General features: G+C 40.4%; 13 protein-coding genes and 1 non-coding gene across 14 annotated transcripts; 5 read left to right on the forward strand and 9 right to left on the reverse strand.

Moving 5' to 3' along the window:
- Positions 1-52: 52 nt before the first annotated feature.
- Positions 53-508, forward strand: MBF1 (multiprotein-bridging factor 1; the record flags this gene model as incomplete). The annotated part of the gene is made up of 1 exon (XM_003679632.1): positions 53-508. The coding sequence occupies one exon, from the start codon at positions 53-55 to the stop codon at positions 506-508; it is 456 nt and encodes a 151-aa protein (XP_003679680.1).
- A 121-nt stretch (positions 509-629) lies between these two features.
- Positions 630-1,811, forward strand: RNA1 (GTPase-activating protein RNA1; the record flags this gene model as incomplete). The annotated part of the gene is made up of 1 exon (XM_003679633.1): positions 630-1,811. The coding sequence occupies one exon, from the start codon at positions 630-632 to the stop codon at positions 1,809-1,811; it is 1,182 nt and encodes a 393-aa protein (XP_003679681.1).
- An 8-nt stretch (positions 1,812-1,819) lies between these two features.
- On the reverse strand, positions 1,820-3,289 carry MUM3 (Mum3p; the record flags this gene model as incomplete). Its single annotated transcript, XM_003679634.1, has 1 exon — positions 1,820-3,289. The coding sequence occupies one exon, from the start codon at positions 3,287-3,289 to the stop codon at positions 1,820-1,822; it is 1,470 nt and encodes a 489-aa protein (XP_003679682.1).
- A 228-nt stretch (positions 3,290-3,517) lies between these two features.
- TIM18 (Tim18p) lies at positions 3,518-4,102 on the forward strand (the record flags this gene model as incomplete). The annotated part of the gene is made up of 1 exon (XM_003679635.1): positions 3,518-4,102. The coding sequence occupies one exon, from the start codon at positions 3,518-3,520 to the stop codon at positions 4,100-4,102; it is 585 nt and encodes a 194-aa protein (XP_003679683.1).
- Positions 4,103-4,472: 370 nt separating this feature from the next.
- On the reverse strand, positions 4,473-5,651 carry RNH1 (RNA-DNA hybrid ribonuclease; the record flags this gene model as incomplete). The annotated part of the gene is made up of 1 exon (XM_003679636.1): positions 4,473-5,651. The coding sequence occupies one exon, from the start codon at positions 5,649-5,651 to the stop codon at positions 4,473-4,475; it is 1,179 nt and encodes a 392-aa protein (XP_003679684.1).
- A 600-nt stretch (positions 5,652-6,251) lies between these two features.
- On the forward strand, positions 6,252-6,323 carry TDEL0Btrna9D. The gene has a single exon. It is a non-coding gene; the product is annotated as a tRNA-Asp (tRNA).
- An 88-nt stretch (positions 6,324-6,411) lies between these two features.
- On the reverse strand, positions 6,412-10,332 carry TDEL0B03450 (uncharacterized protein; the record flags this gene model as incomplete). Its single annotated transcript, XM_003679637.1, has 1 exon — positions 6,412-10,332. The coding sequence occupies one exon, from the start codon at positions 10,330-10,332 to the stop codon at positions 6,412-6,414; it is 3,921 nt and encodes a 1,306-aa protein (XP_003679685.1).
- Positions 10,333-10,518: 186 nt separating this feature from the next.
- TDEL0B03460 (uncharacterized protein) lies at positions 10,519-11,178 on the reverse strand (the record flags this gene model as incomplete). Its single annotated transcript, XM_003679638.1, has 1 exon — positions 10,519-11,178. The coding sequence occupies one exon, from the start codon at positions 11,176-11,178 to the stop codon at positions 10,519-10,521; it is 660 nt and encodes a 219-aa protein (XP_003679686.1).
- A 165-nt stretch (positions 11,179-11,343) lies between these two features.
- Positions 11,344-11,964, reverse strand: RRS1 (ribosome biogenesis protein RRS1; the record flags this gene model as incomplete). Its single annotated transcript, XM_003679639.1, has 1 exon — positions 11,344-11,964. The coding sequence occupies one exon, from the start codon at positions 11,962-11,964 to the stop codon at positions 11,344-11,346; it is 621 nt and encodes a 206-aa protein (XP_003679687.1).
- A 361-nt stretch (positions 11,965-12,325) lies between these two features.
- Positions 12,326-14,392, reverse strand: FUS2 (Fus2p; the record flags this gene model as incomplete). The annotated part of the gene is made up of 1 exon (XM_003679640.1): positions 12,326-14,392. The coding sequence occupies one exon, from the start codon at positions 14,390-14,392 to the stop codon at positions 12,326-12,328; it is 2,067 nt and encodes a 688-aa protein (XP_003679688.1).
- A 181-nt stretch (positions 14,393-14,573) lies between these two features.
- Positions 14,574-17,645, reverse strand: PEP5 (tethering complex subunit PEP5; the record flags this gene model as incomplete). The annotated part of the gene is made up of 1 exon (XM_003679641.1): positions 14,574-17,645. The coding sequence occupies one exon, from the start codon at positions 17,643-17,645 to the stop codon at positions 14,574-14,576; it is 3,072 nt and encodes a 1,023-aa protein (XP_003679689.1).
- A 132-nt stretch (positions 17,646-17,777) lies between these two features.
- Positions 17,778-18,095, reverse strand: RPS10A (40S ribosomal protein eS10; the record flags this gene model as incomplete). The annotated part of the gene is made up of 1 exon (XM_003679642.1): positions 17,778-18,095. The coding sequence occupies one exon, from the start codon at positions 18,093-18,095 to the stop codon at positions 17,778-17,780; it is 318 nt and encodes a 105-aa protein (XP_003679690.1).
- Positions 18,096-18,534: 439 nt separating this feature from the next.
- Positions 18,535-19,368, forward strand: TDEL0B03510 (uncharacterized protein; the record flags this gene model as incomplete). The annotated part of the gene is made up of 1 exon (XM_003679643.1): positions 18,535-19,368. One exon carries the CDS (start codon positions 18,535-18,537, stop codon positions 19,366-19,368), a length of 834 nt encoding a protein of 277 aa, XP_003679691.1.
- Positions 19,369-19,382: 14 nt separating this feature from the next.
- Positions 19,383-23,771, reverse strand: YPK9 (putative acid anhydride hydrolase; the record flags this gene model as incomplete). Its single annotated transcript, XM_003679644.1, has 1 exon — positions 19,383-23,771. One exon carries the CDS (start codon positions 23,769-23,771, stop codon positions 19,383-19,385), a length of 4,389 nt encoding a protein of 1,462 aa, XP_003679692.1.
- Between the last annotated feature and the right edge of the window lie 697 nt (positions 23,772-24,468).

The raw sequence follows: 24,468 nt of genomic DNA on the forward strand, positions 1-24,468 counted from the left end.
CTAATTTGCCACTCCTTCTCTTTCATTCCCAATCACTCATAAACCTACAAAGATGTCAGATTGGGATACTAATACAGTTATCGGTCAAAGAGCTAGAGCAGGCGGTTCTGGACCCCGTGCTAATGTTGCTCGTACTCAGGGTCAAATTAACGCTGCAAGAAGACAGGGGCTAGTTCTCTCTGTTGATAAGAAATACGGTTCTACCAATGTCAAGGGTGACTCTGAAGGTCAACGTTTAACCAAGGTGGACCGTGAAACCGATATCGTTAAGCCAAAGAAACTGGATTCGAACGTTGGTAAGACAATCTCTAGGGTGCGTACGGAGAAGAAACTATCTCAGAAGGATCTAGCAACCAAGATTAACGAGAAGCCAACTGTTATTAATGATTATGAAGCTGCGAGAGCTATTCCTAACCAACAAGTGCTTGGTAAGCTCGAGAGGGCTTTGGGTGTGAAACTAAGAGGTAAGAATATTGGTGAACCTCTTGGTGGTCCCAAGAAGAAATAATTTTGCACAGGTGATGACTCTTCCATAGGCATATATAATAACGAACTTTCATAATTTTTCAGTTTTAACACAGTTGGAAAAAATTTCACACACACAGGGTATTTCAAGAGCTCAACTGATCATGGCCACTTTCTCTATCGCTGGCAAGGCTTTGAAACTTACCAGTGCAGAGGATATCGATCCGCACCTCGATGAGTTAGCAAAACTTTCCACATGCTCGAAGCTAGATCTTTCAGGTAACACTATCGGAACAGAAGCTTCTCAAAAACTAGCACAGTTTATTGACTCGCACGATTCTGTGAAGAAAAATGTTAAGGAGATCAATTTCGCAGATTTGTATACTTCGAGACTAGTCGATGAAGTGGTCGAATCCCTTAACTGTCTGCTTCCGGTGCTTCTGAAATGTGAAAAGTTAGAGATCTTGAACCTCTCCGATAATGCGTTTGGTCTAAGAACCATCGACTCTCTCGAGAACTATATTGCTAATGCGGTTCATCTCAAGCATTTGATCCTAAGCAACAATGGTATGGGGCCTTTTGCAGGTGAAAGAATCGGTAAGGCACTTTTCCAGTTAGCACAAAATAAGAAGGCCAAGAAGGAACCATTCTTGGAGACTTTTGTCTGTGGTAGGAATAGATTGGAGAACGGTTCTGCTTTATATTTGGCATTGGGTTTAAAGAGCCATGCTGATGGATTGCAAACTGTTAGATTATATCAGAATGGTATCAGACCAAAGGGTGTGGCTACTTTGATTCACTATGGTTTAAAATTTAACAAAAATCTGAAAGTGTTGGATTTGCAGGATAATACCTTTACTAAATCGGCATCATCGATCTTAGCTGCCAATCTTCCTACTTGGAAAGAATCTTTGTTGGAGTTGAACGTCAATGACTGTCTCTTGAAGGAACAAGGGTCTGATGAAGTCTTCAAAGTGTTTTTGGATCACAAGTTTGCCAAACTCGAGCATTTAAAATTTAACTACAACGAAATGAACCAGGATACTATAGAGAGTAGTCTAATTCCAGCTTTGGAAAAAGGTCATTTGCCTAGTCTGAAAGAATTAGAGATCAATGGTAACAGATTGCAGGAGGATTCGGAAGCTTTAGACACTTTACAGGGTCTTTTCGAAGACCTTGAGCTTGACGATTTGGAAGAACTGGATAGCGATGAAGAAGACGAAGATGACGAAGATGATGATGATGACGAAAAACTGGAAGAAATTGAGACTGAAGCCTTGGAGAAACAATTGCTTGAATTATCGGTTGATGATTTGACTGAGGGTCTTTCAAAGACTCATATTTAAATTGGAAGCTATTTAATCTTAATACCATTCTCTATAGAATCTATCATCTTATCCTTTTCCAACCATTGACTTTCTAACCATTTCTCCAAGTTTCGACCTTTTGCTGGTAACAGTGGCCCCAGTTCATGCTTTCTGATGTGAATCATTATCACGATCGGTGGCTTACTACACGTGTAGTTATCATCACGACTTTTGAAGTCCTTTTCAGGTTTCAACATCTCAAAAATCGATGGGTTCACTTGTTCCAATTGGTAACCATCATGCAAAGTAAATTGACCATTGATATGATCATGTCCAACATTGGTATATCTGGGTTTATAATAAATCATTGTTAGATCATAAAGATCCTGGGATATGACGACCGGCTCTTTGATTTGCTCTGGTTCCTCAACATCGCCGGAAGCAATCGTCATCTCAGCAGTTTCATAAAAGTTTGGTAAATCAACAATCATTGATGCTTGCGCATTTTCCTCTTCGTTTGTATGCTTGGATTGGGCTTTTAAAATGATTTTATCGACTCCATTAGTTAGAAGATGGCGAGCATTGCTCAGAAGGCCATTTTGTTCTTTAAGCTTGACGTGCTTGATATATGCAAAACATTTTATTGTACTAATAAAAGTCTTGAAACGAGGGTATAGGACGTTATAGAACTTGGCCACAAATGGGTAGTCCTGATTCAATTTTCTTTGGACGATGCTCAACTCCGTGGTCATAATATTCACTTCCGGAAAGATCGTTAATACTTGATTACCTGTACGAGTTAAATGATTTTTTATCTTCGTAGGGGGAACAAAGGCATTCTCATCCATCATCAAGATATTCTTCATTAAAGATAAATGGGGAAAATTAACAATTTTTCCCCAAGTGATAAAGTTCAATCTTGGTATTGGTATCTCGTTCTCTTGCCAAGATTTCTTCAGAATATGTTTCTTACCTTTGCGCAACAGATCACCTCTACTGCAATTCTGAATCAAATAATTAATCAACATGTAGTCGTTAAGTGACCGATGATTCGCCAATATTAGTGTAGTTTTCAAATTTCCCTGACTGTCATATATCTCAAGGTCATCGCTCTCTGCTGTTACAAATATTTGAACATTTTTCTTATCTTTCAACGTCATTTCAACCAAATGCAGTTGGAAGCTCAACTTCACCAACATTTCCAATTTCTTCAGATTAGGTATTAGAATATCGTGAACTATGGAAAGTAATCGAGGTACAATTTTTTTACCATACTTCCCAAAAATTGGAATACACGACCAAATAGCTCCATTGATATTCAATATCAGTTGGGTAATTGGATTGGAAACAAAAAGCTCCATTATAAATATTTTGAACGAGATCAATGTCTGTACCAGGACGTAACCTCCCAGAATAAGTAACCGAATAATTACACGAATCCAATCGGAAACTTCCCAACTTCCCACATCAAGTATGGAACCAATTATATGGGTCTGAAAGCTATCCTTGAGTGCCATTTTATCCCACCAATTACGACAAGTCCTGGTCAATAGTGATGAAGAATAAAATATTCAATATCATTCACTATTATAAAGCTGTTTGTGTCATCTGGCGCCAAAACCCAATCACCGCCTTTTCGCTGTAAGTAGTAAGAATCTTTAATGAAAAATCGTTCATCTCATCTGGCTGAATAGAGTAGATAGAAGTCGAATTAGTAGGCTCTGGATTGACCAATAGTGATTCAAATGCTAATAGTACCGCTTGGTTTAAGTAGAGGTTTCAGAAATGGTATTTATTGTGCTAGGAACTTGAATAGAGTGTTGGCACCGGCTCTACCGACTGCTTACGCTACTAAAAGACTAATATCTATCAAGCCAGATTTTTCGAAATTCAAATTAACCCCTCCACCTCCAGGCGGTGTGGTCGGTGGTGTAAATGATGCATACAAGCCTCCTGAGCCAAATCACTTTCATGGGTCTTACCATTGGGACTACGAAAGAATAACAGCTGTGTCTTTGATTCCGTTGACCACTATCCCATTATACACTTCTCTATCTGGTGGTGTTGTTCATCCTCTCTTGGATGCCTCCCTCTGCGTCATGTTGATTCTTCATGCTCATTACGGCTTTATGAGCTGCATTATAGATTATATACCCAAGAGGAAATTTGGTCTGTGGCATGATATGGCTCGCTACCTACTATACGGAGGGTCGGCATTAGCATTTTATGGAGTATATGAGCTTGAGACGAATAATAATGGTATAGTTGATCTCATCGCCAATCTTTGGGGTGAGGACGATAGTAACGTCTACATGTTTGGGAGAAATTAAGTCATGAGAATCCTATTTATGCAACATATGTGAATATTTATTATTAAAAGGCTTGCGCAGTTGAAATATTTTGTGTATTATATGTTTAGTATTTGTATGGCGGTCAGCAGCTTATTAAAAAACATTGGCATGCTCCTCCTACAAATGTATTTTTAATCTCACCTGTACCTAATTGATGGCCTTATCATAATAAATGCATCATCTGACGTGCATTCCTCTCAATCTGTATGACACCCAGTGGTAGTAATATCATTAAATAATCATATCGCGTAAAAGTATAAACTACACTTGGACCAATTGCATGCTAGCCTCTCGAAAGTGAAAAGGTAAAGGCGGAATAACAATTGGGAATTGTTCAAATAAAAGATGGCTAGTGTTTCATAGCTCCTCTCCTTGCAAGCTCGTCGGCATACTCATTCCCAGGTTCACCAGCATGTCCCTTCACCCATTGAATAGTGAATTTTCCTTTATTGGCAAACTTGTCACTGTTGATATTGTAGTATTGCTTGACTTTAATAAAGGTTTTGACCATGGGAAAAATCAAGTCACTGTTGGGCATAGCTTTGAATTGGTCATCAGTGTACGAAAAGTACCTATCATTTAGTAATTTGGCAACGTATTCGGAGTCCGTCTTAATTTGATAGTTTAGCTTCTTCTCATTAGTTTGAAGGTTTTTCCATATTCTATCAAGTGCGCTAGAGACGGCCTTTATTTCTGCCCTATTATTCGTTTGCAGTCCTGAGCGCAAACGTTCAGAGATCTTCGGCTCAGAATTGTCATCGAAATAAACACCATAACCTGCTGTTGACGAACTGGTACCGTTAGAAAGTGCAGAGCCATCACAATAAACATTTGATCTCTCGTTATATATATGAGCGCTCTCTGGTAGTCTATAATTGGCCTCGAAATCTCTCTCTGTAATTCCAATGTGCTTATAATCAACATTGGGGTCTGATTTTCCCTCCATGAATTGCTTAGCACTCATCTCATCCTCAAATTTCTTGAAAGACAGTCCTTTCCTACCTTTCACATATTTCTGGCATTCATTCCAATTGCTGAATATCTTACTAGGCACATTCGCATTACTACTTTTGACCGAATAGTACTTTGGCTTGCTGATCTTATTTGAACTTCTTGCAAGCTTCGAAACTGCTATGGAGGGAACTGAAAGAACGGTTCTTTCAGGTTTGCTTGCCACAGCGGGAGCTGACCTAGATTCATTGGTGCGACTGGAAGACCTTTGATTGTTACCACCAATTGAAAAAGCTTCAGCTTCAACCAAAGTGTCGAATTTTTTATAGCGGGCGCCAGGATATCCATTCACTTGATCTTTACAATCACTCCAATTATTGAAAACACCTCGGCTTCTTCCATTTTGAACGGCATAATATCCCCCTTTACTAGGCATCGTATTCAGTCGAAAAAATCCAAAACGTTTAACGTCTTGCTGCCTTCTAATCACAGTTTTCCTTACTCGCCAAGCTCTTGTTAACTGTTTGAAATTGTTAAAGAGATTCTTATAAATACGGTGAACTTTCACAATACGCATCTAAAGCCCCAACAATAGCTTACAGACCTGGGACGATGGCCATTAGTTTACACGGGCCTTCGACTCTCTATATGGTTGACTTGCAATTCAGGTTTGATTATCATATGAAGTCTGCGCGAGTGAAAATCAATACATGGCAAATCTTCATTAACAAGCAACTTATTGACAAGCGTACTAGTCAACTATTCATTGAGTCAAATCTACAAAAGTTAGCTGATATGACTGTGGTCAATGAAAAGTAAATTGTGCTGAGATTGAAACTCGTAACTTTCTACTTGTTTTCGAGATTCCCACAGATTTTGGTAACGAACAAGACCTTTCGGTCACTCACATACTTTTTCCAGTCTTTGAATTGGCCATGTTGCTCCGAAATCTTGTAAGCATACGGCATCTTTGAAGAGAAGAATAACTCAATGCCTTTAAAAGCAGCCCTCAGGCTTGCACATTTCTATGTTAAGGTACATTTTCACAATTGGGTTGTATATCCAGTCACTAGCGATTCCTATTGAGAGAACAGGCACATTAGACACCTCCATTCATTTGAAAGAAATGCAATAACATGATTGAAGAGCTGGCATTCAAAAGTATCGAATTTACTAATCCGCGATAGTTTAATGGTTAGAATGGGCGCTTGTCGCGTGCCAGATCGGGGTTCAATTCCCCGTCGCGGAGAGATAATTTTTTCGCTCATGATTTAGCTAAATGATGGTAGTTGAACTACTGAAATTTGAAATAATCTTTACCCATGGACTCATTAATTTTATGATCGACACAATCTATAAATGTTATTTTTGTACTTAAGTTTCTGCCCCTTGACTGCCGCCTTAACGAGCTTCTCAGTGGCAATGCTTTTTCTAACCTTGGTTCTGGCACTTAGCTGCTGATGCACATAATCAAGCTCACCTTTGACCATCAAGATCCTATAGATGATGTCAAGAGTCTCCGTCGATCTTTCCAAGGGGTCATTTTCTTCCCTCTCGATCTCCTTTTGAACTCTGGTTCTGCTCTTCTTGGATGCGTTAGCCATGACTGTGCCTTTTCTCGCCAACGTCACTAGCCGTTTACTCAGTCTTCTATGAGTATCGGTTCCGAAGGTCATTTGCCTTAAAAATTTGAGGTAATTTGGGGATAATCTTTCAGCTTCTTCCTTAAGCTCAACCGCACTCTTATCGTAATAAGCGGGAATCAACAAAAGCGTTTGATAATGATTGTTCTTCAAAGCACTCAAAGGCGGACCTTCTCCATTGTTGTGGAAAAAATCCACGCAGAGGGCATTAAGCCAGGCAAAAGTCGTCTCCATTTCTCTCTGTGTTAAGGCTCTACCATAACCAGGCACTGTATAAGTGTTCCCCAGCGCGTTTGACATAGCATTTCCCCAGAAGGTCTTTGACCCTGACAGTCTCTTACTTCTAGCCATTGACAGAGGAGGAAGAAGCAAAGAGTCTGCAGCTTTGAGAATACAGGACCATGCCCTTAGCATGACTTTGAATAGTAAATCTTGAGACAGTGTAGACGCCAATACGTTTAGATTAGAGTTCAGGTAATCGAAAAGTGGAAGTATCGCATCATATACAGCGTCGTTCGATGCAGGTATAGTTCCATTAGCTCCACAGACTTTCTTCAATGTTTCTCTAGAGAAGGCATATCCAACAAATGCAGAAAACTTACTGATAATTAACTCAATTGCTCTGTCTCTAGCTCTTGTTAACGTTCTGTAGGCTCTACCAATCGAGAATAAGGCATCAATCTTTTCACTCTCCAAGGAAACATTTAGATATAGCTTGCCTTGAGTATCGAGCTCCAAAGTCAACTCATTTGGGAAACCATCATCTGTGAATCTTTTGGGATCCAGTAGAAGAGAACATTTGCCACATAGATCGTAGTTACCTAGTGATTGAAATTTTCCGGAAGGGCGATGCCATACCATCATAGAAATGGAGCGAACATGGTTTACGGGAATCTCAATTTCAAATTCCTCGTCCCAGTTTGGATTCGTCGATTTACGAACAACTCTGGTTTTCCCAATCTCTCGTTGTTTGGAAGTGTCAACCAAAGATACCAAACCATTAGATAGCCCTTCGTTTGAAAACCCTTTGATGTTATCCGCTTTTATAACGCGAATTGTATATAATTGATGCAGTTGTTGTTCTTCGCCCTTGGAGACACGTTTTTTGTTCCTATCTGTTTCATAGTTCTGAACCAATTCTGATAGTCTTTCTGCATTAAGCTGCTCATCGAGATCGTTGATCTTCGCAATCATTGACTCGAGATTACTCAGAAGCACACAGGTACGGTTTTTAAACTGGTATGGCCTGGGTACAGCCACAGTTGGGGTGGAACTCAGGGCATTTTTCATCCCATGGAATGACCAAGTATGCTGTGATTTTATTAGAGATGACCTGGGCTCATGAGGATCTTTGTTCTCGTCTTCTTGAATATCAAAATCATCTTGAATCAGGTCGTCTTCTATCATGCGGATAAGAGTGTTAGAATAGAAGTGTAAACCATCTGAGAAAGATTTCAAAAGGAATGTGATTACCTTTGCGATTTGATAATCGTTTTCCCATTCTAATCTCTTGAATAAGCCAATAGATTCATTTATCATCTTGAAAATTTCGAAAACCGAGCTACTAAAATTCGCTTCTTCATTGACAACTTCCCACGTCTCATTCTTTATAGACGAATCAATCACTTTCAAAATCTTTCCACTCACTTCATCACACAGAATGGTTACGTACTTCACAAAAAGCTTTTCAAGCTTACAAGGAAAAGGCTTGTCTGGTTGTATCTGGCTGTAAATATTTCTGAGCTCTTTGAAGATTGAATAAGCTTCTAGGGCATCCGCTGGGGCAATTGACTCGCCTCTTTTGGATATATTGTATTTTTCCACTCGCTTAATCATCGTCGAAGCGTCTGACCCAAAGGCTTCAATTAAGACTGTCGCGCATTCATGCGCAAGCATGACCTTATCCAATAATGGCCGATTATATCTTTTTTGAATGCTCTTTACCTGTTCTATTATCTGCTCAGCGACATCTTGAATATGCTGAATCTCAATTGAATCATCCTTGGGTACCGTATCAAGAAGTGATATGTAGAACTGTTCACTAACCTTGAATATTGTCCTATGAAATCTTTTGATCATCTTGCGATCAAGTGCGTTTGATTGCTGCTTGTAGAGCACCATTGATGGATCAGCTTCAATGTTAGAGTAATAGAACGCTAGTATACTTGAGAACTTTGGTTTTGTATTCGAAAAAAGCGCAGTGAGCAAATAATCAATCGTGTTTGTACACCTGTTAGCAGTGTAAATCAAATTTTCGAGCCATTCTCTCCGATCTAAAGCGTTCCAGACCGCCGTATCCATGTTATCCTCTGTTTTGAGTATCCTTACTCTTATGAAGTTCATGACATTTTCAGCCAGCTGGATATTTAGATCTTCTTCTTTCAATATGGTCAAGTTAGCCGCTGAATAAACTAACGTGGCAAACGTTGAGTGGTAGTCTAGTCTCCAATATTTAGAGGCCTTGGTGATAAAGAACATAGCCGCCTGTGAAAAGTTTAACGTATTGCTATTTTGGGAAGAATCGTCTCTCAGTATCTTGCATACCAAACTCACAAACGTACTCCTAGCGTTAGGCGGTATGATAACCGTTGAGCCATTGAGAGAGGCAGCATGATCTCCCTTAACATTGAACCTATCAATCAACGAAGCAGTTTCCCCAACTTCAAAATTTTTCCAGAGGTTAAAATCCCTTTCAGATTCAAAGTCCTCAATGTCAAAAACTTCATCTTTATTCAATTTCTCCTTCCGCAACCGTAACTCTTGGCAGTAGACAGAATTAACAGCTTCGTTCATTACTTTGATTATATCTTGCTGCATTGAGACGGGATCTTTTTGAAATAGCTTCATAAAATATGAAGAATGTGTCACCTCATTTAACCTGAAGGTTGGTTTGACCGTAACGTCCACTAAATTCGAGGATGGGAGATGGTCTCTTGAAGTCGATGGTGAATATTCCTTTAAGATTTTTTTACTAGGCTTCACGGAATCCTTATACTGATTCAGTTTAGCCCTTATCTCGGGAGTAATATCGGTTGCGGCCAGCTCAATTAGAAGGTCAATGAAATATGAAACTTGTTTATACAATTCCTGCTGAATATCGTCGACCACCAACTTATTCAACTCCCCGTTTGATGCCTTCGTGAAATAAACAATCAATTCTTCAAATCTCTGCACCGATTTCATAATCCTACCCATATCTGGATTTAAAAACACATCATTGTAAAGTTTCAACAAGCTCCTTCTTAACTTATCATCACCAACCTTGACTTTGTTCATCGCTATAAGGCTCAATCGTTGTTCCAGCTTCAGTAAACACTTCTGGACAACATCCGTCTCATCAAGTCCCCTGTTGGGTACCGATGATCCAGAGAACCACGAGACTCGCCTATTATGCTTCGTGCTCACAATCTCATCTTGCCTCTCCTGAGGGGTTGTCTTTCTAACATACATCTTCTGAAATCTTGGTTCATTGACATATTCCAGCACCATGAGCCTCAAAGTATACCAGTAAACATCAGCGGACTCTATCTCAGCCTTGTAGCTTTGAGAAAGAGAGGGAATCGGAGAGTTACTCTCATACCGAACTGAAGATGACTCTGAAGATATTCGATGCATGCGAATCCCACAGAATCGCTATATTTTGTTATGTTGTGTTTTGATTTACTTTACCTTTGAGTAGCCATCGCTTGTTTGACTACAGATGAGCGAAAATACTCGCGTTCGCCGCTAGCTAGGAAACAATAGAATACAGGTTAGAAGAAGAGGAGATTGATTTTGTAGTGCTAATCCTTTGACAACTGCTTAATTAGAAGAAGCGCCCGATGGAGTATCACTCTCCAGTCTGTCAATGTCCGTTGGGCTGTCTTTTTTTACTTGCGTTTTGGTTACTTCGTCGGGATTGTAGAGAAATTTGGATAGGATCTTATTCATGCTGAACATTGTCATCTTCTTGCCGAAAATTGGTTCCATCTCCTTGTTGCACAGGATTTCTCGACGATCCTGTGGATTTTGGAGGTCATTTTTCTTGATATAGTCCCAAACTAGTTTGACAACTTGAGTTCTCGGTAGAGAAGTCTCACCCAGGAAATTGCTCAAAGGCTCAGCTAACATGACATTTCGAGATGATAGACTGTTATTATTTGAACCAGTTTTTTCAGTTTTCCTCCTTTTAACTTTAGACGTTTTCTTCCGTTTACCACCACTGTCTTCCTGTTGCAATTGGTGAGCTAGCTCTTCATCTTTCTTGACCAACTCCTCCTGAGTGATGAGAACTCTTGGTCGAGATTGGATTTCTTGAAATCTTTCAACAATGATTTGGTTGACCACTTTTCTTTGCGAATCTAGGTTCACGCCAAACAGTTCTTGTAATGCCTTTCTTATCCGCTTCGGAGTCACTTGGTCGGGGTCAGATGCACTCAAAATGGCATCAATCATCGGCACATAGCTCTCAAGATCTACCATGATACCCGTCAATAGCCAAGAACTCAAATACGTCTCGCGATGAGATGGCGTTAAGCCTTTGTTTTTGAGATTAATTCGAATTTTCACCAGTCTTAAAACTATTTGAGAAACTGAATAGATAATGTACATATACAGTAAGAAATGTGTTGAGAGATGCTGTTGTGCTTATTTAGATACACCTGAATTTCTCATGTTTTTCTTCTGTTGTCTTTGGTTCTTCTTCACAAGTTCCTTTCTTTGAGCACGGTTTAGTGTTCTTGGATCGACTAACTCGTCCTCGGTGTTCTTCACTTTATCATCAATCTCGACCAGCCACTGGTCATCCAGCTTCTTGTTAGCACCCTTGTAACCCCATTTGGGTACCCATTCACCAGCTTCTTCGTCGTAGACCATCTTGCCCGCTCTTTCCTTGGGCTTGATACCCTTCTTGGCGGCGAAAAGTTCCCATTTCGTTGGTGCCTTAGGCTTAGGTAGTGGTTTTTCTCTTGGTAGTTCAGTGGTTGGTCCCGGTAGTTGGATCAAAGTCATGGAAGCACTTTGATTACCAGTACCTCCCGCAGATTCTGTAGTTGTCTTGATTGGCAATGAAAGTATTTGGTTGATAAGTAGCTGCACATTGTCTCTGGTCAAAGATCTGATGTTCTGTTCACGTTTACCGTTAGAAGAATCAACGTCATTTCTGTCCACCACATTGGAGTCAAAGACAGCGAGGTTACCCAAGTCGTACGTTACAGGGATAGGTTTCTCCACAGTAACTGGTAAGCTCTTGTAATCCTTCGTAGACATCTTAAAATGGTCACTTCAATGCTCTTCTTTAGACCACAGAGGGAAGAACTCATCTCAACTTTTTTTTCACCTCATCTCATCGCTTGAAGAAATCTTCAACTGGAATAACTCGCCACGGCTAACAACATTGAGATATTGAATTAACCAGCTAGTAATCTGCTGGCATTGGTGACCCTAGTCAATCTCTTAGGACCATTTGAAGCAAAGGAATATGACAGGGCAAGCCTTGTTCCATAACTTCAGCCGAAATATAAAAAAAACACACTATAAGTATTCAATTATAAGAACGATTAACTGCGCTACCTGATCTCTTTTGTCAATATACAAGCAGATTTTAGGCTAAGGTAAGAAATTCTTGACTTTAAAGCTCAAAGAGTTTGCGAAGGACTCTGCTTGCCGTTTGATCTTGAGCAAATTGCCAGTCATCTCTCACCATTCTTTTGATACGATACCGGGAAGCTGAGTAGTTTTCTAAGATATCGAGATTCTTGCCAACGTCCCTCTTTAAACCCCCAAGCAACTCGAGGTCATCTATCAGAGACTTCTCTCCCCCGGCCGATATTTCCAGATATCTCAGCATCTTTCTGTGATAATTCAATATTATAGCTTCAATAATCTTATGAGCCAGCTCAATAAATTTCGGCAGCTCATGAAGCATCTTGGCCTGCATTTGTTCAAAGTGCTTTCCCAGAATATCCCTCTTAACATCGTGCGCAGATGACTTTCTCTCCCGTAGATAGGACAGATAATCCTTCTTGAGCGCATTCAGATCTCTCAAATGAGATCTTACGCACTCACAATGACAGATAATCATAGAAAGTGGACCTTTGACCGATCTCTCCATTTCGTCGACTTTCATAATAATAGCTTCTTCCCGCTGCTTCTGTAATCTTTCAATGTGTGAGCTGTACATAGAAATCCGAGATTTAGATCCTTCATCTGAGGAAACTATGGGGTTTAAGTCAGCTCGACGGTCGATTACCGCCTCCCACAACTTAGCATGCTTTAAATTGATATCCAAAATGGAGAGCATATCCTCCTTGCCAATAACGTTTTTGAATGCTAGCAAGCCCCGATGGGCCCTTTTGAGTTTCGTTACATGATCTGCAAGGGTAAGATCAACCGCAGTTTCGGCTCGCAGATGAGATTCCGAGCTTGACAGAATCAAATTAGCCTCTGAGAGTGGTACGATGGTGGAATCACCTGAATAACGACTTGATGAGCCTGAGAAAATCGAGTTAGATCTGCTAGTAGTGTTTCGACTCTCTCTTTTCGGAGTTTTAACACACAATAAAACACTATCGAGTTCTTGCAGTGAGCTGCGAGGTGCAGATTTCACTGTACTCTTGAGAGTTTTCCTCTCAAACTTCGACTCAGGTCCATAACTCTGTATTATCTCACTGGGGGTAAGGCTAAAATCATACATCGCATTGTTATCAAATTCTTTAGTTTCATTGGTGACGTCTCTGATGAAAGATTCATACTGGTTGAGTGCGTTAGAAACATTAGTACAGTAATGCTCACTCAAAAGATTCTGTGATGATGCAAGCAGTTGAACCAGTATCTCGGTCCATTCCTTTAGTCGTTTAATTGGTCTCTCAAAAATAGCTTCTAGTCTCATTGTATTTGCAGATTTCATACAACAATCATACCATTTCTGAAAAAGCTGTGGATTGCCTGCCCGTAAAAGCTCAAGAAGCTCCTTTTGTTTACCATGGGTTACCGAATATGACAGATACGTTGACTTTATCCGAAGGAAATGCAGATTGAAAGCTTTGCCGATATCAAACTGCTGTAGCAGGCGATCCTGCAAGGCCGAAATACTGTTCAGCTCATCCCAGAATTTGTCGTCTACCGTCCTAAGTGGATTGCCAGAAGTGAGGCTGTTTTCTATAACAGACAGAAATAGTCTGCTAATCGATGATATAGTCTCAATGTTCCCAAAGAGAAGCACCTCATCATGAGAGTCCTGCTGAATTAACCTATTTCTAAAAGACCTGTTTTCGTTTAACGTTCTTCTGTATACATCAATTGAAGTTTCCATAGTTTCAACATACGCGGTCTCGGACTCAAACAGATGTCTCACAATGCTAAAAAATTCCTGAGCAGGCTCTTTCGGACTATGTTCATTATCTTGATTTAAATTTATCACATCTGTAAAATTCCTTAAGTTTAAGGGCGAGTACTGCTTTTTATTTGAAGTTTCAGTCTGCTCACAAAGAACTAGACTTGCTGGCCTCTTACAGGACTTTATTGATGTCCTTGCACTCTCTCCATAGGTTTTAGGCTTACCGTAGAGAAATCTATTCGTCATGGGTAGTTTGTCATCGTCTCTGTGGAAATAATCATTATCATAATCTCTGATCGGTGTAAGGGAAGTCGAGGCCTGGAAGCCCATTTCCTCTAGGAAGTATGAACTCTTGAACATCTTAATTGGTTGTTGTCCATCATGGTTTGAATGAGATTTGATCGAGATGAATCAGCCGATTTAATACCTTTTCCATCTTGCTTGTGCTGAGTATTTCATCTGTATGGAAACGCCGCTCGAGCGTTTTAAGCTTGTTTCATGTAAAGATCAACAACGAAAAAATCAAAATCAAATTATACAATTACTTTTCTAACGCTATGAAAGAACTTTCCAACCCACCTCTACCTATAAATTCTGTGACAATTTTGAAGCGATCGTCTGTACCTTCTTCGTCATTTAGAGCCATTTGTAAAAGTTCAAGTTTTGTACTGGCCTCGCGTTGGGCTTGGAAGAGCTTTTCAGAAGTCTCTAACTCGATTAAGCATTTAGGGCATCTGAAGAGCTTCTTACCTTCTTCCGATACTGCTTCTTCATTAAGGCACCTCATATGATATATGTGGTCACACTTGAAATAGACAATCGGCAGTTCGAGAGCTGTGTTACACATGAAACACTTGAAATTTTTGATCTTTATCTTGGATGGCTCTTCTGAGCTTAGTATGCTATGCAATTTTTCCTTGTTCGCCTCGAGCTCCGACTCATACGAGTTTATTAGCTTGCGACTTCTCTTTATTTGGTCTTCCTCCTGTTGAACATGCTCGATCAACAAATCTTGAATAACCCCATAAGTTGCCACGTTGGTCGAACCTAGGACTTGAAGGATATCAAGAACGCTCATTACGTTCTTCTCTATTATTTTCCCGAGTACTTTTTCTTTCAGTACTGATTCACCACCAATCTCCCTTAGCACATGCTTCGAAGATACGAAGTATGTGAGAGCAACACGATATAAGTATGGCTCTTGTTCCTGGTATTTCTCAAGAAACTCAAGGCACTTAACGGCCTCATCCACGAAAATCAAAGATCTCATTGTATTGACCAAACTTGCCTTTTGGAGACTGTCGAGTTCTGTATTATGGTCGTCCGGTTTATTGCGGTCACCCACAGCATAAATATCCATTTGATTCATGTGAGCGACCAACATCATCAACGAGTTATCAGCTGGTTTTCCGGAGGAAATGGTAGAGTCATCTGCGCTCAACTCGTTACTCTGTCTTAGGACTTGATCCGCTCTTGCTTTCCAGTCGTCTCGCCGCTCAGGCACATCATCCTTCACCAACGATAAATAAAGGTCATAAAGCGTTGTCAAAATTACCTGCTTGTCCTCCCGAGAACCTTCATAAAGGCGATAGCTTTCCAAACATGCTTCAAGGAAGACAACAAATTCAAAAGGTTTGGAGATGAAAGAAGTAAATATTAAAGAAGGTTTTGGTGGATGGTACGTGGGTGCGGTCTTGACCATTTCGCCGTTTTCTTCGTTGTTATTTCCCATCTTGTTGTTCATATAGCCCAAAAATGTCCTGTAACTGTAGAAGACAGTTGTTGTATGCTCTGATTCTTTATGATTTAAATCCTGTGAAATCTTCGAATTGCTAGTATCGCGTTCAAACTTGCCTGTAAATACGTCGATTAAAAGGAGGTTAGTCTCATTGGGTAGTTCCTCAAGTAGCTGTCTTGAAAATGTGACTAAAACTCTTAGAGTGTCATCAATAGACAAACTCTTGATATATTTCAGCGCCAAATGAGGGTCATTAAGAGATGTGAGAAGAATCTCCACGATGAGAGCGGGATTTCTAGCATATTTGGAGGCCATTTGATAAGCTAATTTTGAAGAGTTCGATTCTTGCAGTAAACGAACGACGAGTTCGAGGTCAAAAAGTGTCTTGTCCGAATAGAAATATGCCTCTTCGTCTAAATCTTCGACGATTGTTTCTGCTGAGAATTTCCCTGACCTAGTGAAATGATCCATGAAATATTCGAGTTGGTCGTCAGCTTTCATCTTGATTAACGCTATCAGAAGCAAGGTAATGTGATCGGCGTTTGCCATGTCATTCTTGATAAGCGACCATAAGAAATCCGCTAAATTTTCCAGGCTTTGAGGATTAGGACTCTCAACCATACCAAATTTCGAGATAATTTCACTAGTCTCCACCACATCCAAACATTGAATGTATTCATCAACAGCTTCATTTCTCAAACCTTTCTTATAGAGCCAATCTCCATATCTCTTATGAATCTCTTGCTTCTTCAAATTTCCCAGCGAATGTTGATCTGCCAACTCGAGAGCGAAAGGGAAAAGGTCCTTGTTGAACACAATTTCAAGCTGATCTGCCAATTTCTTCTCTGTAATCCTGTAAATCAATACTTCGGATGTAAGCAAGTAAATGGCTTCACTTAGAAAAACGTCAATCACTGCACTAGAGATGAAAATATTCAAAGCGACCACTTTATTTCTGACATCGACAATGATCACTCTATTGGCGTTTGACTGAGATAATTCCTCAACTTCCAATGCTGTAGACTGCGAGTATTCTGCCTGTAACACCAAAAGAATATGGTCACTATCTATGGCGTAAATTCTTTGTACAGCTGGTACATCAAATGTTAGAGAACTCTTTTCACCACTGGCTTTGAAAAATGTCATAGTGTCCTTTAAAATACAGATGTATTCGTTTGTGAAGGGACTATAAACACCACATTTTAAGTCCACACCTCTTTTCGAATCCAATACAAGATCTGGTTGTCCACTATTGCGACCCGTAGTATTAAAGAGGAGAACTCTGGAAGTCGTAGAGGCGAAACAAACGGTCGCATCTTCATTGAAACACAATGAGGTCAATGGTTCCTTCCCCGGGTCCTCATATATCACTCTTTGCCTAGATCCACGGTCTCGAGAAAGATCTCCCCTTATAAGCAGGATCTTACCATTAACGAATCCAACGACAATACAGGTCAAATCCCGACTAATAGAGATCACAGAGATGGGAAAAGTATTACTTCCATTCTTTACTTCAACCAAAGAATGGTAAGAGGACTCATTTTTTGGCAATTTATCCAACTTGTACACTTTAATCAACGATGGTTTTCCCAATTGTTCCGCTACTGCTACAAGGAACGTGTCCCCTAAAACTTCGAGATAATTAATCTGGTATCCATCTTCAAAAGCCTTAAACTCATGAACAATACAGGACCCTGCCAAGTCAATCAATTGCAGTAAATTCGACCTTATGGCCACAACCAAACGCTCCTTACTCACCGGCGCTGCAGCTGAAAGCGTCTGGTCCGCATACAAAGGCGTATCAGTACCTAGCAAAGGATCCCGAATAGGAGTATTCTCATAAAACTGGAACTGTCTCCAAGAAGCCAACGACATCCGTCAGTCTGTCCCTCACTCTATCATCCTTTTGTCAATAGTGGTCTTCAAATCGCTTAGTCGTATTACCTAAAAAAATATACATAATACTTGAATAATAAGTACCTAAAGAGAGAAACGATTTCACTACCCTTAGTATCTTCTTTGTGGTCTTTGAGTTTGGGTTCTGTCTTGCATGTAAGTACCTGGAACAATGTGCTCTGGCAAGTGCAAGTATTCTCTCAAGTACTCAACACCTTGTTCAGTCAAGGTGTAGTAGTAGTATTGCCATGAGAATTGAGTCTTAACGTAACCCTTGGAAGTCAAGGATTGCAAAGCCTTGATGACAAACAAGTTCTTGGTGTCAATTTCCTCGTGCTTTGGTTGGTTGAAATCCTTCTTGGCGACAACAACACCTTCTTGGAACAAGTATCTGTGGATCTTGGTTCTTTCTTCCTTTGGAATCAACATTCTAACGGATTTGTCTCTCTTGTCTCGATTATATCAACAGCTCTCAAAATCAACACGAACTTTAACACTTAAACCTTTCAATCACTACTAATTACTGGCTTATTGTCCATATTCGCCCATCGGCTTGGGCCCAATTCGCTGCTTCGAGTGGTCGCCAGTGCTTGGAAAATTCCAGCTGTTTGCGTCGGTCGAACGTTGGACTGTTTGATGAAATTTGAAATTTGAAATTTGAAATTTTTTTGATTTTTTGATTTTTTTATGATTTTGGAAAACCCAGAAACTCACAAAGATTTTGAGGATGTCGGGAAGTTAAGAAAAACAGTCATCTGAATTATTCGAACTCGCATTTTTATCCTCTATGATAGATATAATATTAAAGATAGGGTGGGATGAGATGAGATGAGATGAGCTAGTTATTGAAGTTGTTAAGCGATTTGATATGGAACTTTTGAGATCTTTGAGATCTCGGTTGGAAGAATGGTTGGATCGTGTGACTCATTTACGCATTGTGCGAATTTCTGTGATTCATTGGACTTTGTTGTGTGTGTGGGTAGGTCTGTTGCTGAAATTTACCTCTGTTTACAGGTCATTGTACAATAAATCTGCTCTTTTTGCCACGATGTGGACCAATGTGCTACTTTTCGGGATTTCTGATATCCTGGCACAAAGCATTCATTGCTACATGTCATATACAGTGGATCCTGTACCGGAGATAGTCGATGTTACTGCGAGGAATTTAGTGAATCGGTTTACTGGCGATGAGGGCTATGAAAGTGATAATTTAAGTATTTTCAATGAGTATGGAGAAACTGCTTATGATGTTGAAGAGGGGGAGGAGGAGGACGACGACGATAATTTCCGTGAGACTCATATTTTCGAGTTTTACAGATGGATCTGCTTTATGGCTTACGGATTCATAATATCGTTTTTTCAAGTTCCCTGGTACAAATTCCTAAATTTCTTTTACACTGAGGATCCAACTGTCGTACAAGTGCTCGAGAGAGTGCTGTCGGATCAATTATTATATTCTCCGATCCAGCTTTACTGTTTCTTCATGTATTCCAGTTATATCATGGAACGCGGGGATTTGAACACTTTTAACAAAAAGATACAAAGACTCTACATCTCGACTCTGGGTTGTAACTACTTGGTATGGCCCTTGGTGCAATTTATTAACTTCTTGGCGATCCCGAAACATTTCCAAGTACCCTTTAGTTCTTCTGTCGGAGTTCTTTGGAATTGTTTTCTATCGATGAGAAATGCTTCTCGCTAGGGTCGCTACATACATCATACTACAAAGGATATATTTTGCTCTTTTAAAATGTTCTTGTACTTCTTATTGCTTCTGCGTTTCTTGAAATAACCTTTTGTCTTGTTTGGAATGTACATCAAACAGTAATAATTCAATGCTGACCAGAGCACGATGAATACCCTGAAACCATTTGAGATTTTGGTTAACTGGAATAACTTCCCCAAGAACGATTCGGGCCACACGAACATCAGGGATATGCTCACGAGCACAGAAATTAGAATGTCCATGATGAAGCCTTTGTTTTGCGACATGGGTTCTCTATAAGGCGGACCTACCGATAGCACAACAGCGGTTAAAATGTATTGGAAATTCGAGACGAAAAATAGAACAGTATTGTCGGATGATTCTACAGTGTCGTCTCCACCAATGATAGGCTTCTTGTACCAACTCTTCCTTTGTACTAGAAGCCAGGGAACAGCCTGGAAAATAACACAGATAATTATACTCAACACTAGAGGTACTAGAATCTTTGGCGAAACAAGGTTAGCAGATGGTCGTTTCTTAACGATTTTATGGTATGGCTTGCACCAGGACATAAAGATCGCGATCGGGATGATCAGTAATAAATCAATGTAAAGAAATTGGAAATCACCAAGGTTCGAACCACGACAGTACAATATAGTAACGGTGATGAACTGAATTGCAGAGTAAAGACTCATGTATTGGAAACATGCAAACGAAGTGACTAATGATCCACGACCTTCTTTGATAACATCCAACACACAACTGATATCAAAGATCTGAGACGTAAACGGTGCCGCCACAGATGCCTCTGCTTCCGATAGCGATATACCAACATCAGCAGCTTTCAATGCACCACAATCGTTAGCACCATCACCGCAGAAACCAACCACATAGTCCAGTTTCTGCAATTGTTCCATCAATTCGTGCTTTTCATCAGGAGACATTCTCGCATAGATTGAAGCTTTGAGCAATACCTCCTCCTTGTAAGCGTCTGATATGCCGCTATCTTCCCTAAACAACAACCGAAATACTTCACCTGTAACGGCAAGCGAATAATCATTCGTATTTACCTCAGGTTTCAAAGTCCGTGTGTCCAAGACACTTTCACTGTTGTTGACGTCGTACCACACTAATTGTGGCGCTCCCGATCTGGGTTCATCGACGAAACTTGGAACATAAATATTTTCGGTATGCACTAGTCTTGATTCTTTACCAACGGAAATGGCGGTCAAGATATTATCACCAGTACACATGATGGTCCTGATATTTGCGTCGCGCAAAGTGTCTAATGTAGCCGATGTAGTTGTTTTCAGTTTATTTTCAAAGATGATGAATCCCAAGAACTCCAAATTACTTTCAACCTCTTCTCTGCTCACCTTTTGAGAGTATAGCCATGTGCGCTTGGGTAAAGTTTTCCCAGCACAGGCTATAACTCTATAACCTGAATGCGTGTAATGGTGCAAAACTGAGTCATAGTCTTTGGGTAACGTACTTTTGTTACAAATTTCTGCGATGACTTCAGGCGCACCTTTGGTAAAGGACCAATAAACATTATCACTGTTGGGTTTGACAATAACACTCATCCTACGCAACTCAGATAAGAACTCAAAGCTCCTTATGATACCCAAGAAATTGTGAGGGTCATTATCTGTGAAACGATTATCTGGATTATTACCGTTGGGATGTACGACTGCGGGTATAATGTTAGCGTTTTCGGGGAAGATATCGCCTTCGTGCCTTTGATCATACATGGAATGAAATTCGTGTTTCTGGAAGTCTTCCTCGTACGACCAACCGCTGAATTGAAACATTTTAAAGTCCAGAGGATCTCCGAGCAATTCGTCATCAACCAACCGCAAAGAATGACATGTTAGCAAGGAAATCAGAAAGCTCTTAGCCCTAAAATCTGATGGAGAGTTGCAATCATTCAGAGAAAACTTGGGAAAGATTTTATCAACACTCTTCTTCAGACCACTGAATGTGAAACTGTTGTGCGAACAAGGTTCTGACACATGTACACCTAGGATGTCGAGGCCATCTTCTGTCAAAGTACCCGTTTTATCGAAACACATGACATCTACTTTCCCGCACACGTTGACTCTTGTCGGAGATATACAGAAGATCCCTTTCTTCTTCAATCTACTCAATGCAAAGTTTGTGCCAATGGTCAACGTTGCTGGCAAAGCTGGTGGGACTACAATGGTGATGATATCCAATGCTCTCAAAAGCATGGTTTTCTTGTCGAGTCCGATCTGAATGAAACGAACACAGCTAATAGAAAACCCTAACATTGCAATAATTGCCATGAAGCCAATATATTTGAAAGAATCCTCGTAAAACTTGAAACTAGTTGGTTTAGGAAAAACCATGGAACGTACAAGAGAACCTTTTGTTGTAGAGAACCCTGTGCGCACAACCATGGCAAGAGCTGCAGATTGGCCGTGAGGTATCCGTGTCCTGATTATTTTGGTTCCGTTGAACAAGAAGGATTTAGAAACGTTGCTCGAAATTTGAGTGTTCTGAAAGTCCTCCAAGAGCTGATGCATAGTCTTCTGGTTAGCGGGTATTTTAGAGATTGGAACTGATTCCCCTGTCAACATGGATTCATTCACTATGCAGTCACCGGCAAGAAGGATAGAATCACAAGGAAAGATAGTTAAAGCTGGGTCCGAAACTTCATAAACATCGCCAGGGACCAACTCGTTAGAGCTCACATGAGTCCAGAACTCATCTCTGAAAACTCTCACTTCACAGTTGAAATAAGACATCTCAGCCAATCTTTGGGAAGTCTTCTTAGTCTCAATCAAAGTATCAACAATAGACAGCAGCGAGATCAGGAATATACATGCCGCATAGTAGAAATAGGCGTCGAGAGACCATAGAATGATTGAAAAGATCTGGAACACGTAGAAGGGATGTAAAGCTTCATCAAAAAAAACTTGTGAAGTTGTCTTCACCTTCAGATTAATATGATTCTTTCCAAAAGCTAAGACACGATCTTCCCAAACACCTTTGGTAAGACCGCGGTTGACAGAAGCTAGATTGACCCAATCGGGATCAGCCCAATTATTATTAGTCTTGTAGATGTCCTCTAAAGGTGAATAAATGAACGTGATGTATCTATACTCAAAAGATATGAGAATAGGTAATATAGGATTTAGGTCACTTGTACGATGCATATTGATTGATGCACTGCTGTTATTAACCTCATTCATTCGAGGAGTTGAAAAAGGTAAGAGCGTGCTCATCGGCCTATTGTACCAATCTCTCTTGACGTTGATGCAGTTGAAATCACCAAATTCGCTTTCTACAACTACCCACTCGGCTTTGGCCAAAGGAACTTTGACACCATATAGTCTTACTTTGTAATGAGGCAGCCACCTCATCACTAGATAAAACAACCCAAATGTCATCAAACATAGTAACCTGTAGATTAGAAATCTGAAAGCAGAAGTCCTGTAACCCCCAATACCAATGACAAGGTCCTCCTCGGCGATGTAAAATCTCTGATGGTTTTCCAATGGTGGAAGATCCTGAAAGAACTTCTCATGGTATTGTGGCTTGAGGAATTCAGCGTGCGCACTGGACTTCTTGTAATGTGCATGAGAATCATCTTGTCCGGAATGATCGTCTCTTGATTCATTTGAACCCTCGCTTCTCGAAGATTGGACAGAATGATCGGAACGCTCATCTAAGCTCCCATCAGCCCGATCTTCAACTTCAGAGGGGACTCTGTCCCTCAAGCTGTACCGTGAAGGACTTGCACTAGAATAGACCGAAGGACTATAAGTCTCTATGGGAAGCTCACGATGAGGTCGCTGTTTCGATGATCTAGATAATGAACGACCTCTCTCTCGCAGCGAGCCATAGTAGCTGCCGTTGGAAAATGATGACCTTGGAGATCGGCTGAGAAGTGAAGACCGCTGAGAGCCAAATCTAAAATCCTGTAGTCTATGTTGTTCATAAGCCGGTACAGAATCCCAATGTGTATCGTAGTCGGTGTGTTCCAATGTCGAGGCACCTTCAGCATTGGTGATTTGGTCCTCCGTAAAGAATTTGAAATGACGGTTGTGTGAGGAGCTCCTAGATCGAGTTGGAGAGCGAATCAGATATTCCTCTTCAGTTGATCTACGTCCCCTTAGTCCAGCTGCGCTAGGCGAGATAGAGCTCCCTAGAAGGTTACTGGATTGAAGAGAATGTGGATGGTGGAACGAAACGATTGAACTAGGAACGGTCTCGAAAGTTGCTCCAGCATAGGGTTCAGTGTTGTTTTGTTCAAGCACCATATCCGAGGTCAAAGTTGTAGCTGTTGATCCGGTTCTCATAGATGAAAACGAAGGCCTCTGGCGGGACGGAATCCCAACAGCTTCATGCCCATTGGAATAGCGAGGGCCATCCATCAGTGTTTATGTTCCTTCTGTGGATTTGAAATTGGATCTTGTAAGGTAGGATTTTCACGGAGAAAGACTCAGATAAAATAACATGTAAGTTAAAGAGACAGCTAGTAGAACGCGAGCTAAACCTTCAGTCAGCCCATTCAATTAGACGGGGCTTAACTCAGTAAACTTTGATGTACAATGGATGTAGGAGTATTGGTTGGTATTTTGAACCCAAATAACCAATCAAGAAAAGGGCATCACGGCGTTGCTACGTCAGTATGTCCACATCTTATCTATATTTTCTAAATTAAAAGCAGGACTCTGATCGAGTCTTTGTCGGTTGCCATACTTTTTCATTGCCAGTGGTTTTCAGGTTTGTGATTCTAAGGCCATGTAAATTTAAATGTTAGTAGAAAGTTGGACCATTCGCTCGAAGAAAACTTTGATAATAATTTGGGAGCTATCATTCAAGTTGTTCAAGCCTTGAATTATAGTACAGCTCAAATGTATCAGGATGTTATAAAATTCAAGAATCTACTCTTTTTAACCGACAGTAAGGGTATACCTTTTGAATGGATATGAGTAATTTGACAAGAGAATTTAGAGGTTCCATTTCAATTAGGGTGAAGGTTGATCGTAGACTATCATTGTCCCCTTATCTCTAATCCAACCAGTTAAATGACCCGATCTAATGATCGTCATTTGCTTCTTTCCAAAC

This window comes from Torulaspora delbrueckii, chromosome 2 (genome assembly GCF_000243375.1).
Source record: "Torulaspora delbrueckii CBS 1146 chromosome 2, complete genome".
Classification (NCBI taxonomy): domain Eukaryota; kingdom Fungi; phylum Ascomycota; class Saccharomycetes; order Saccharomycetales; family Saccharomycetaceae; genus Torulaspora; species Torulaspora delbrueckii.